The sequence below is a fragment of the Eleutherodactylus coqui genome, chromosome 7, assembly GCF_035609145.1.
Source record: "Eleutherodactylus coqui strain aEleCoq1 chromosome 7, aEleCoq1.hap1, whole genome shotgun sequence".
NCBI lineage: Eukaryota > Metazoa > Chordata > Amphibia > Anura > Eleutherodactylidae > Eleutherodactylus > Eleutherodactylus coqui.
The window spans coordinates 146,853,594-146,865,998 of NC_089843.1; the positions used below are offsets into that span (position 1 = coordinate 146,853,594).

At 40.4% G+C, this 12,405-nt stretch overlaps 1 protein-coding gene across 2 annotated transcripts in view; it reads left to right on the top strand.

The window, feature by feature from the left end:
- ANXA5 (annexin A5) overlaps positions 1-12,191 on the top strand; it is a 30,659-nt gene extending 18,468 nt beyond the window's left edge. For both annotated transcript variants that reach the window (XM_066573804.1, XM_066573805.1), the window contains exons 6-13: positions 25-115; positions 587-666; positions 2,020-2,076; positions 2,415-2,508; positions 5,415-5,510; positions 6,758-6,816; positions 9,802-9,924; positions 11,503-12,191. In XM_066573804.1, the coding sequence (XP_066429901.1) occupies positions 25-115; positions 587-666; positions 2,020-2,076; positions 2,415-2,508; positions 5,415-5,510; positions 6,758-6,816; positions 9,802-9,924; positions 11,503-11,565 (663 nt within the window). In that variant the 3' untranslated portion in view covers positions 11,566-12,191. The remainder of the gene's footprint in view (positions 1-24; positions 116-586; positions 667-2,019; positions 2,077-2,414; positions 2,509-5,414; positions 5,511-6,757; positions 6,817-9,801; positions 9,925-11,502) is intronic.
- Positions 12,192-12,405: the final 214 nt, after the last annotated feature.

Sequence of the window (12,405 nt, forward strand, 5' to 3'; positions counted from 1 at the left end):
TTACACTGCTTCTATGTTTTCCAGGGTGCCGGCACTGATGAGAAGGTACTTATTCAAATTCTTGCTTCAAAAAATCAAGCTGAAATGAATCACCTCAAAAAAGTCTACGGTGAAGGTATTTGTCAAACTTTCACAGCATATTTGTGGTTTTTGCAGCAACTATAAAATCTTGTCTCAAACTCTTTTTAAAAAAAAACAAAAAACGTGTGTGTGTGTGTCCGCGTGTTCGCTTCCGTGGACCAGCATATTCTCTGTCCAAAGATCATGTGATGCTGGATAATCAGTAACTAAAGGGTAGATGCGGTATATATGTGTAGGATGGCTGCAAATCAAGGGATTTCATTCGATTGGTTTTGTATACAAAGTTGTGATTAAAACAGGGAGGGGCTATGGAGCTGAGATTGTGGCAAAGTACAAGGGTATTACAGATGGCAAGGTATAAAATGCTGTGCACAAAGATCACATCTGTATTGCAATACTGATGGATACAATGGTTGGAGAAGGATGTACCATTCACCTAATCAATGCATTCTAAAACGTACCCATGCCAGCTATGTAAACCTTATAATGTTTTATATCACTGTAGAGTATGGACGTGACCTGGAAGACAACATCACTGGAGATACATCTGGTTTCTTTCAAAGAATGTTGGTGGTTCTTCTGCAGGTTGGTTCTTAAGCTTTGTTTTATTTTTGTTCCCTTTTTTTTGTTTATAGTTGTTACTAGATGTGAACAAATCATTGAAAATTTGCATTTTGCCGATAAGCAAATTTTAGTTTCCTTTCTGGAGCCTTTCCTATTAGAAAAAAACCCCCTGTTTTTCACGTCCTCGACACGTGGGATAACTACATCTTTGATTCATTTTTTTTTTTTTTTTGTATACATGTCCTTGTGACTGGTTTTCAATAAATCAAGTTAATGCAAATGTACTGTTCCTATAGAAAATAAGTTGAACTGTTTTAAATTTGTTCTCCTGCTTCTAGACACAGGAGCCAAAGGGAGCAAAACTCACATACAGTAGCAGGCTTTGTTTCACTGTTACAAATAAGCAGTAGACTGAGACATGCATTATTAGGAATCTTTCTTCTTGGCTGCTTTTATTTCTGTTGGGGCAGATCTGTTACTATAGTTTAGCTATGGTGCCTACTCTGGAATAGTCTGGGACCCTGCACCACCTCTCCTGTACCACCCCATCCCACACTTATTGAGCTTTCCTATGCTTCAAAGCGGTGCGGAATAAGTTGGCGCTATACAAGTAAAGACTTATTATCCTCTGTCTCCCCATTACTTGAGGCTGCAGGAGAGTCTGTGCTGTCAATACACATGGGCAATGCACATTGCATGCACAATTCTGGTCTGCAAATTAAACTAGAATAGGATTCCCCCCCCCCCCCCCCATTTTTCTCTGTAAGGGCTGTTTACTCTGTAGAGTGACGACCTGATTGTAAGGCATCAAGAAGAATTTGCAGAGTGGCGATTTAGATGAATCCTAGGATGGTAGAGTACCTTCAGGATCATCTGGTCTAACCCCCTACTCAATGCAGGATTCACTGAATCATCCCAGACATTCCACTATGCTTTCCACAAGTTTGGAGATAGCGAGATTTAAAGCTGGGTCAGTAGTTAGCAGCACATGACAGTTTACGAGTGTACATTTTTAGTAATTGCTTTGACGGCATGTTTGAAGGTAGGAAAGATGTCTGGATGTTAATGAATAGTCACAATGTCAAGTAGGAGGAGGATATGAAGAGGGGAGCCTGGCTTGTATATCAATTGAGTACTTGACTGGAAGGTTGTTTGCTTTTTTTCCTCTAACATGAGACGTAATGACATCCAAAATCCAAAGGTAATATAACAAACCCATCAAAAAAAAGAGGGGGACGTGTACTCAAAGATACTCTCCATTTTAGAAGAGACCTTTCATAGTTTTCTGCTATCATACAAGCTCTTGTAGTTGCATCACCTGATATTTCATTACATGTAATCAAACCTATATATGATCTGTATATACTCTTTCAGGCCAACAGAGACCCTGACTCCAAAGTGAATGACGCTCTTGTTGAGGAGGATGCCCAGGTAGGTGTGATCGAATGATAAAGGGTCTAAAGATGCTTTTACACGTAACTATTTGTCAGAGTTCGCTTGTGTGGCCTCTTTATACAGGCAGATAAGTAGTTCCCTCCCTAAACTGTTCGGTCTTCATTCACTGGTACCATGTATGAACGATTAGTATCTAAACCAAATGATTAGCGATCGAGTTAAGGATTTTCTTAACATTAATCGTTCATCTAAACGCATCTTTACATGGATTTTGCGGTCATTCGCTGAAGTTACTTGTTTGTTTTTCTTTCTTTTTTTTTTTTTTTTTTTTTTTTTTCTACCCGATAAACTCTAATTTTAATCCTTTCTGCCAGGTTTTATTTAAAGCTGGTGAGCTTAAGTGGGGCACAGATGAAGAAAAGTTCATCACGATATTGGGCACACGCAGCATTGCCCACTTAAGAAAAGGTAAACCGCCATATATATCTCTAATCTCTCTTATGATTCAAGTCTGCTGAGATGTGGCAGCTCTGTGCTTTCATTGAGCAGACCTGAATTAAAAACTATTTAGCAACAAGACTTGTTTCTCTAGTATTAGAGGGGTGCACAGTTCTAGTTTCTATAAAACAAATTCTATATGGCTGAGTGTAAACTTAGCAGCTTGGACAGATATCCCAATCTGTATGAATGACTGTGGATGCGGACTCTTCACCCTAAGGGCTTATTGACATGGGCGAGAATCTCACATGAGTTTCGTGCTTTGCAAAAAAAAACACAACTCGCACGAATATGAACGCCATTCAGACCACTTTGTCATTCGTGGTGTTTGAAGGTTTTCATTAGGGCTCATTTCCATGGCTGTATGCATAAAATGCTGTGAGAAATGCCTATCCTTGTGCACTTATGCGATTGTGCACTGCGTGTGAATCTCATGCACATGGACATGCGAAGTGACACTTTTTTTTAAATTCCCCGCTCTGTCTCATAGGAGTGCTGTGTATGCAATGCATTTTGTATGGACAGAGTTGAATATGCAATCCAACAATAAAGATAGGTGTGCAGCACTCAGGAATTCGTATCCAAGTCATATGGTTATATCAAAGAATTTGAGCGGTTTTTTTTTTTTTTTTTTTTTATTGTAACTCCATGGTATCCAACAGACATGCAATGTTTCGACCTATGCGGTCTTTGTCAAGTATTTTGCCTTTTAGCATTGAATATGCCATCCATAAAGAACAATAAGGCTGCACGTGCCTTATACGCGTTGAAATAGAACTTTTTTTTCCCCCATGCACAGATTACACGCTAATGTGAATGGATCAATAAAAATCAGTGCACTCATTGACTCCATTCACCGTAGATTTATGCATGCGATGTACACACACGTAATACGCGGTGAAATCATGGGGCCCTAAAAGTGTAAGCGACAAATCAATTGTCAATCCATGGTCTAATGTCCTCCTGAAAAGTCAACTGGTGGCTAAGGAAGTGTTAACTGCACAAGACAAATGCTGAATAGATATAACACGGCATGTCTACTTTTATACCGCTGACTTAAGTTACGATCGATCATGTCAAAAGGCGTTGATGGTCATCAGGCTAAAATCTAGTGTATGGATGTGCCGCTGAATGCTCATGGGGAAGAATTCCTCTGTATGATGGAGGTGCTCTCAGAAGATTTTTGTTTTCCTTAGTTGATGCTATGATAAACTTGGATGGTAGTAAAAACGATTATGAAATTGAGACTGCTTTTAAAAGTACAACTATCTGCTTGGCATTAGTCCCCCTGTTCACGGCCGTTGCGGAATATTGCCAGCGATATTCCGCCGGGGGAACCGCTGTCGGTTCTCTGTGGTGAGCCTATCTGACAGATGGGCTCACTGCGGAGAATCACGGCATGCTGCAATTTAAATCCTGCAAGTGGAGAATCGCTAGGATTGTCGGCTCGTGGACACCGTGGCTGTGCTTTCCGTAGCAATGCTATGGAACGTGTTCACTGCCTTACCCACAGACGGATTATCGACACAGGTAACACAATGAACAATCGCCCGTGGACAGGCAGCCTTACAGCTACACATAAAGCACAACCCAGCTAACTTAGTAGTGTTTTTTTTTTTTTTTCATATTTATATACAACTGCTTATAAATATCACTGAATATAAACCAGAAACCTTGAGAGCCGTCACTTCTATGCTGTACTTGGTTAACCTGGAGGTTGTGTGCGATGTGCAGCATTTCAGACTTAAACTTCTGTTTAAAGCCAGACTGCTGGCCTCTGAAAGTTAAAATGCTAATTTCTATGCAGAAAGTTTCCAGTAGTTTGGAAAGTTTGGGTGGTTTCACAGATGGTAAATATTAATCTCCATGAGTTTCCCATAGTACAATTTTTCCATCATGTGGCTAGGAGGAATCAGTATTTACAGTATTTAAGTCCTTTATGAAAGTAACAGTTCTTCAAAGTAGTTTTGGCCTTCCTTTTTTTTTTTTTTTTTAAATTCTGGATAATCAACCATTCATTCACTTACACTCAAATCAAAAGTTTAAAAGGTATGTGTGTTTAATTGAGGAAATTAAAAAATGGGAGTTAAAACAGGTGGGACTTGCAACTTAAAGGTATATACCCATAACTTATGGCATATCTACATAAATGCTTGATTGGTGTAGTTACTACCTCTGGGACCATCATCTACTTGGTGCCTGTGACGCCTTATCCTCCTTTTAGGCCAGCTGCCATAAACGTTAATGCACTGCCTCTTGTCTTATTGGGAGAGGGTCCAGTCTGAATTGAACAGGGGTCATAGGACCCTGGTTCTGCTGATGGCTGAGGGACCCACACCCATCAAGTATTTGTCATATCCTGTGGATATGCTGTAAATGTTTGGAAATACACCACTGTGTACCTCTACTAGGAATTCCCTAGCACCTTATGTGGATATGTTTATGAATGTGTGGTGGATGCAGATCCCAAGTCTGGACATAGATGTGGGTCCTATAACATGTGCTCAGCTGTTTACTTGTCTCCCATAGAAGTGAATGATAAAGCTGTTCTCCTCTTTCCATTAATCCCCCGTTCCACCTCACCGTTTTCCTGTTCAGAGATCGGTACTGGCCCTAGAGATGAGACATGTACCTTTTCAGACATTTACGGCATATCCTGTGCATATGCCATAAATGTCTAAAGCGGGAAGATCACTTCAACCTAATCAACTATTGATTTCATTGGGTCCATTTTACTTGAAGTGCCCCTGAGGTTGTAGTGCTGGCAAATTCTGAGACGTCACTGCTAAATGTCAAGTTTGTTTTGCTTCAATGGCATCTGACTCCAGGGCATAATTATCTGTGGCATTAAATATCATTTTTTTTTTTTTTTCCAGTGTTCGATAAGTACATGACTATCTCTGGATATCAGATGGAAGAAAGCATTGGGCGTGAGACCTCTGGTAACCTTCAACAGCTGCTTCTTGCCATAGGTAAACTTTTTAAACAGCATTAAAAAAAAACTAAATTGAAGCTAATCCTTAGCTATGCCAACACCTATCATTATGAGTCATGGCCTATAATTAACATAGGAAAATCTAAGTTGTTGAGGCTCAATAATTATGATTGGGCTAAACCTGATTCAACCTTTACCCTTTTTATATATGATTAAAAATTTTCTTAAAAAATCTTGCAGTTTTCACACTGACCACTAGGCGCAACAGTCTGGCACTTGCTGTCTGTAGAGAACTTTTTAACAATCCTCTTATAGCAAACAAGAATACAATAAAAGATAACCCTTATATATTGATAACACAGGATGCACCATTTGCAAAAGGGGCTCGGCTCACCACCTTTCCCCTTCCAGCTCAATTACCTCTACATGGTCAAAGCATGTCTAGAACAATTCCCCCATACAAGTCAGTCATCTCCTGTCCATTGAGTCTAAGGCTACTGTAAAGCATCTCTCTAAATGCTAACTGCTGCTCAAGCAAGGTAGTGGCCTACATGGTCACTGCAGCTCATAGAATACTAAAATGTACAATATTCATTGTTCATATTCTGAATGCAAATTTGTAAAGTTAGTAAAAATATAGCTGATATATTCCCTTTAAAGGGTCAGGCATTGACTTAAAGCAGCCATCAATGGATAGCATGACAGTTTTTTTTTTTACTTTCTTTTCTTTCTTGTATGGGCACAGATTTTGCAGGTGTCAAATGTATCAATTCCCCAAATTACAATGGTTTCTACGTAGATCTTAGCTGGCTACTTCTCTGTAGTTTTGTTGTCCCTTGCTGTTTACTCTATAAATTCCACTTGCCTATCAAGTGCCTATGGTAATTATATGCTGCTCAACAGAAGGACTGATAGTGTTTCATTTATAAAAAGTTAAAACAAATTGTTTGCTTTGACAATCCCTCTAAGTGTTTATGCATACAGCTTCTGTGCACTCCAATACAAGCTCCATTGGACTCCATATGTAAGGAGATCTTTCTCTAGAAGCATTGCTTTTAGGAAAGATGCCTCCATACTTATGATGAAACATACCATGATTTTTGGCAGACTTGTATGAAATTGCACTAGGTTTGAAGTTATGCAGAGCTACAGTAGATTCCACACTCAAATCAATGGAAGCTCCATTCGGGAGTCCTAAAGCTAACACGTAGATTTACATATAACAGTTTTTTAGTAGATGTATAACAAACCTGAAGTGACTTGTTCTACTTTGTTTGTGTTCAGTGAAGTGTGTCCGAAGCGTTCCTGCATATTTTGCAGATACACTGTATCATGCAATGAAGGTAAGTTAACTTGAGTCAAGTCTTCCATTTTATTGCTGTATCTAAATGTACAAAAAGGTGGACAGGCACTCCAAATGTAGTAGTATATGCCAAAGGGATGCATCCAAAAAAAAAAAAATGTTCCGATGCTAATATGGGAAACTAAGGAGAACACTTATGTACTTTGCACACACTTAATTTTAAAAAGAGCCCAAAAACTTTTTGCATACAAAAAATAGTCTAGCAAGATATATGAACATGGACAGATAAAATCGCCTTTGGTTTAAAAATAAATTAAAAACTTTTTTAAAAATTGAAATACAACACAAATCGCAGGGAAGGTAACCCCCCAACCCCCTTCCCTGGGAGACAGTCAACATAAGTGGACATGCAGGTCCCTGTGGCTTAAATGCAGCACAAGAATAGCAAAAGGAAAAGAACCTTTTGCATCTTGCTGAAAGAAACGTATTGCATAACCTAATTAACATTCCACAAATAAAGATAACTTTTGTCCAGAGCTAGCACAGCTGAAAGCAATTGAAATATAACAGCTTAGGAGGTGTTGAGTGGAGGGGGCAAATATGGGGAGGGAGTATAGAGATAGGGGGGGGGTAGGAGGAGGAGATATAGGGGAGTGAGGGGGAAAACTGCTAGAGGTCCATTACATTTAAGCAATACTGGATTGTACATTAAGAGGTATGAATTGTACTGGTTAATGTACGTCACATTTGCATTTTTGTCTTCACTATAACCAACCTATGGCATTCACAAAGACAGGAAGGTAGCCAACAGATTTTATTTTTTTCCCTACTAATCCATGAAATGCACGGGAGGTTAAGTTGATTAAGTTGGGTCCTAAGTGTGGGTTGTGTTTGTTTTTTTTTTTTTTTTTTTTTTTTTTTTTTTTTGGGGTGTAGCTTGCTTCATATAGGTCAGTTGGGTAGGAAGTTAGTATTGTTCCTAGGTATTTGATGCTTGCAGGGGCCATTTAAAGTCATAATGTTTTCTGTAGTTAACTAAAGTTTTATTAAGCAAACTTTATGAACCTCTGAAACCCCAGCAATAATGGGGAATAGGAAGATTACTATGTCTAACCATAATATGGAGGGAGCAATACTGTGGAAATGTCTCTAGAAACATAACGTAGCCCTGTGGCCTCACATTGTATAGATATCAATCTAAAATGCAAAGAAAAAAAATTATAGTGCAGCGGACACATAGAAATGAGGCCCACACTGGGGAGCTGGCGGGGTAGAGTTGGCACTTGTCACGGTGGCTCTACCAGACTCCTCCCTGGAGGGGCACACGGAACTTTGGCCAAGTCACAGTTGGGCCTCTTCCAGGCAATGCTGGGACAGTGGTTACCTGTAGAAGTGTTGTGGTTTTGAGATTGTCACACGTGACGCCACCATTCCTTCTCACCGCACCTTGCAGTTCAATGAAGAGTCCACACAGTTGAAACTTGTTAACTCTGTCACTGGGAACGGGCAATGACTGGTGAACTTTACTTGAAGCTTTACAGCGTACAGCTTTACACACTAGTGTAGGAAAAACAGACTGAGTTTAGGGAGAAGATACAGGACTATGCTAGTCCTAACGGGCCAAGTTATCTGTAAGGTACCGCTCCTGGAAAGGGAACACACCGGAGGAGGATGGGGTTAGGAACACTCCACAGACACTCACTCAGTACTTGAAACTGGCTCTGCATGGTGGACTCCTCACTTCACTCGTTCTTCAGAGGCGTTTCCTGGCATGGAAACTTCAGGATACCTCCTTCCATCACTGCACCACATGAGGGTTGAAGGTACCCCCATGTGGTCAGCACTCCACTCCAACCATAGAAGATGAAAGACTGCCTACTACACCCCAATCACTCACATTTGTAGGGTACAAACATCACATGACTAGACAGATATTGATAGTTTTCCGGACATGTCACAGCCACTTTCAGACATTAACCTCTTACATGCTGCAGCTGTGCAATACACAACAGTAGAAAAGACACTCTGCCTAGTGCATCCTCATTAAAGACCTGATGTGACATTTAACGGAGGGGCCACAAATGGGTGTTTCGGGCCACTACAAAAGAGCAGTGTGAGATACAGGGTCTTCTATGCTCAGTATATCAAACACCGTTGAGATTTGCCTCAGAGTAACCCAATGCTGTTTAGTCTGGGCAGTCATTTTAGCTGATGGCTCATTTAAAGTAGCGTTTTTTTTTTAAAAATTTTTATTTTTAATTGTTTTTGCATTTTCTGTTTATGATAACTTCTGACACATGGTAGGAGTTCGTAAAACTGTTTGCACCAAGAATCTGCTACAAAATGTGCAACTTCTCAGCATTTACTGCCACTCTGGTTTCTTTCCCTAAAAAGTGGACGAGGCCTGGCAGGAGGGAGTAGTGCCATCCATGGCATGTCAAATACACTTTATAATTTACGCAGTAACCTGGTGTAAATGACATAAATCGACATCAGGTTTCACCCGCCATAGATTTCAGTATGTGCCACGTGGTTAGCCTCAGATGTAAGGAGACTAGTACCTGGAATAAGATGCATCAAATGTAAGAAGACTTGAGTCAGGAGGGGGTATTGTCTGTTTGAGGAGAGCACCTAGAAGGTGAGAAGGTCGGTACTCTCCTCAAGGAGAGACAATACCCCTCCTGACCCATGTCATGGGCCACTCGCTCGCTAGCGAAGCCAGAATCTTACTGCACACTGACGAGGGGCAAACAGTCCGAAATTGCTGTTTAACTGCTTCTTGTGGTGCGTCTAACTATTGCACCCCACTTCTTAGTGTGTTTTTTTTTTTTTTTTTTTTTTTTTTTTTTGTGTATCACTGACTGTCCAATCGCCATGTTCTGCTTTGTGTAAAGGAGTTCAAACTGTAGCAAGGTTTCTATACTAAGACCTATTGATGTATAATAGAACAGGCATTAAAAAATGCGTCTCGTAAAATTGGTTTTACTTTGCAGTTAATCAGTTATCTCCTTTTCATCCTGTGAAGGGCGCTGGCACTGATGATTGTACCCTGATTAGAGTTATGGCTTCCAGGAGTGAAATTGACTTGCTTGATATAAGGAAGGAGTACCGCAAGAATTATGGAAAATCTCTGCTCCAGGCAATTAAGGTAAAATATGTATTCTATTGAAAACTTTGTGTATAATTTTTTTAAATTTTTTTTTGCTAGACCATGAGTATTAACAGCAGCAAATACAAAATTAAAAGAGCAATTCCAACTGTGCTTTTATTAAGTATCTGACATACATCTCTTTTCCGATATCTAAACCAGACAAGGATTTGGTCCACAATAATTAAAGACCATGTGTTATATGCCCTTGATTCCAGTAAACCATGTTCTATCCTCTACAAACTATACCCATTAAAGAAACCAATTGCACCTTTTCCTTAGGGCTTGTTATCATGGCCGGCTGATATACACTGATCTGATGCATTGGATTCCAATGCATCAGATCACATGGCCGCATTCCTAATAAGTAAAAGCTGCCGGTCAATATAGTGCTGGGTGTTTTTACATCGGGCCCAAAAGATAGTCCTGGAACTATATCTTTTGGGTCGGAATACATTGGCTGATGTATGAGCTCCTATGGGAGCCCACTGCTGGCTCTTTGCAATGGGCGGAGGCTGAGTTAAGTGCCAGCCCGTGCCGCCGCCTCCCGTTGCTGGCTGTGGACAAGGTGAGGGATGTGAGCAGAGCTAAGCTCCCACCCTCTCCCCGGCCCTTGTCCATAGCCATGAATGGAAGGTGGGATGGTGCTTAGCTCCGCCACTCCCATTGCAAAGAATGAGCAGGAAGGAGAGCGGCGGTGAGCCTGCAATGGGGAGGAAGGGAAAAGGGCTGACGGCATTGTCGTCTCTACGTATATGCGCCGGGACACATGCCGTCTGAACAGACACACAAATGTTTGCTTCGTGCGCCTGTTCACCAGTTTAAGCTCTCCCAACATGGTGTATATCGGCTGGCCATCAAAGCGGTGGCCGATTTATACGCTTGTGGGGGGGAGCTGTTTATTTCCTCCCTTCAAAAAAGTGCATCCCTCTGCAAGCCCATGCCACAAACTAATTTTGGACATTGTGTGGGCTGGATGTATTTTGCTTAAAGTACATTGTGCATGACGGGGTCATATTAATGCATAAGCATGTTACAAAAAACATAATTTTAAAACCTCTGGCTCCCAGTTTACTTCTTTTTGCCCTGACCCAATCTACTTTTGCACCTTTTTACTTACAATTAAAAAAAATAAAACCCTGTACTTGGATGATCATGTACTTACAGAGGCTGTGCTGAAATTTAAGGGAGGTAGGCAGATATGGCTAAAATAGGGTGTTTGGGTTGTAAGAGAATGGTAACGTATAATGCCGTTCTGGTGTAAAAAGCTACTACATTTTATATCCACTCCAGTTTTAAATAAGAGAGCCTGATGTACACAAATAAAAAGAAAAAACAAACATTTTTGGGGTAGATTTCCTGTAGGTATATGGATTTTGATATAGCTGTGCAACCTAGTTACTGGCTTGTACAAATTAATTTCTTGTACAAATTAAGAAAATAAAGCTCCTACAATTGTTATAATTTTTTAATCTGCTGCAGTGAACCTCATGCGGACCAGCTAGATTACCTCTGCTGTGGCTTGTGTGACTCACTGAAGATTGTATCTGTCTTATAATAGTTCTGCCTTTCTTGCAGGGTGACACATCTGGAGACTACAGGAATACCCTCCTCCTTGTATGCGGCGGAGATGATGAGTAATGTTACTGTTTCCAAGACGGCAACCTTGTGTGAAGCCTTTATATTTCTCTAGAACCGTTACTATATCTAATTGCTAAGTGTATTTTTCCCAACCATATTGTCCCATGACATCTGGGTCAAGGCCATATCACACAACCTTAATGACTGTTAGTGTCCATGTCACACCCACAAATCCAGACCCCATGCTGTTGTACTGAATTAAACTTCGATCACCAAAGAAGTCTAGAATGATGTAAGTTTAATACAGTACAACGGGGTCTGCATATTCTGTATGCATTACAGGCCCTAATATGCTTGTATTACGGCTGTGCGGAGTCTACCTTACTTGTAGTCTGGGACAATATATCAGGTGCTAATATACAGTCCAGTCTAATATTTGTATGTCATTGATATTCTAGTCCCTCCAATAAAATTACATTGAAGCCAGTAACTGCCATCTCTGATATCTGACATGTATTCCACGCCGCCTGCTCACTTCCTGCAGTTGCTTTTCATGGTATTAGATTATCGACATAGTAATAGATGTTGCACTAACCCTGAGTCGGCCTGATTTGTCCAGATACATGGAATGTTATAAATGTGCATTTTCCATTACAAGAAATAAACCTATAACTATAAAGGTGCAATTTTGTGTTTTTTGTTTTTTGTTTTTATTTTTTTTAAATATCTCAACTATTGGCAAGACTCTCAGAACATTTTATTTTCTGTGCGCTTTGTTCATGCACAGCTGCATTAATGCATAGTTAGAAGATGCTTCCCAATTAACCCCTCTGATACTGCTGTCAGTGCCACGGCATCAGAGTGGTTAGAGGGAAGGGAGACAGCTTCATCTGTTACACA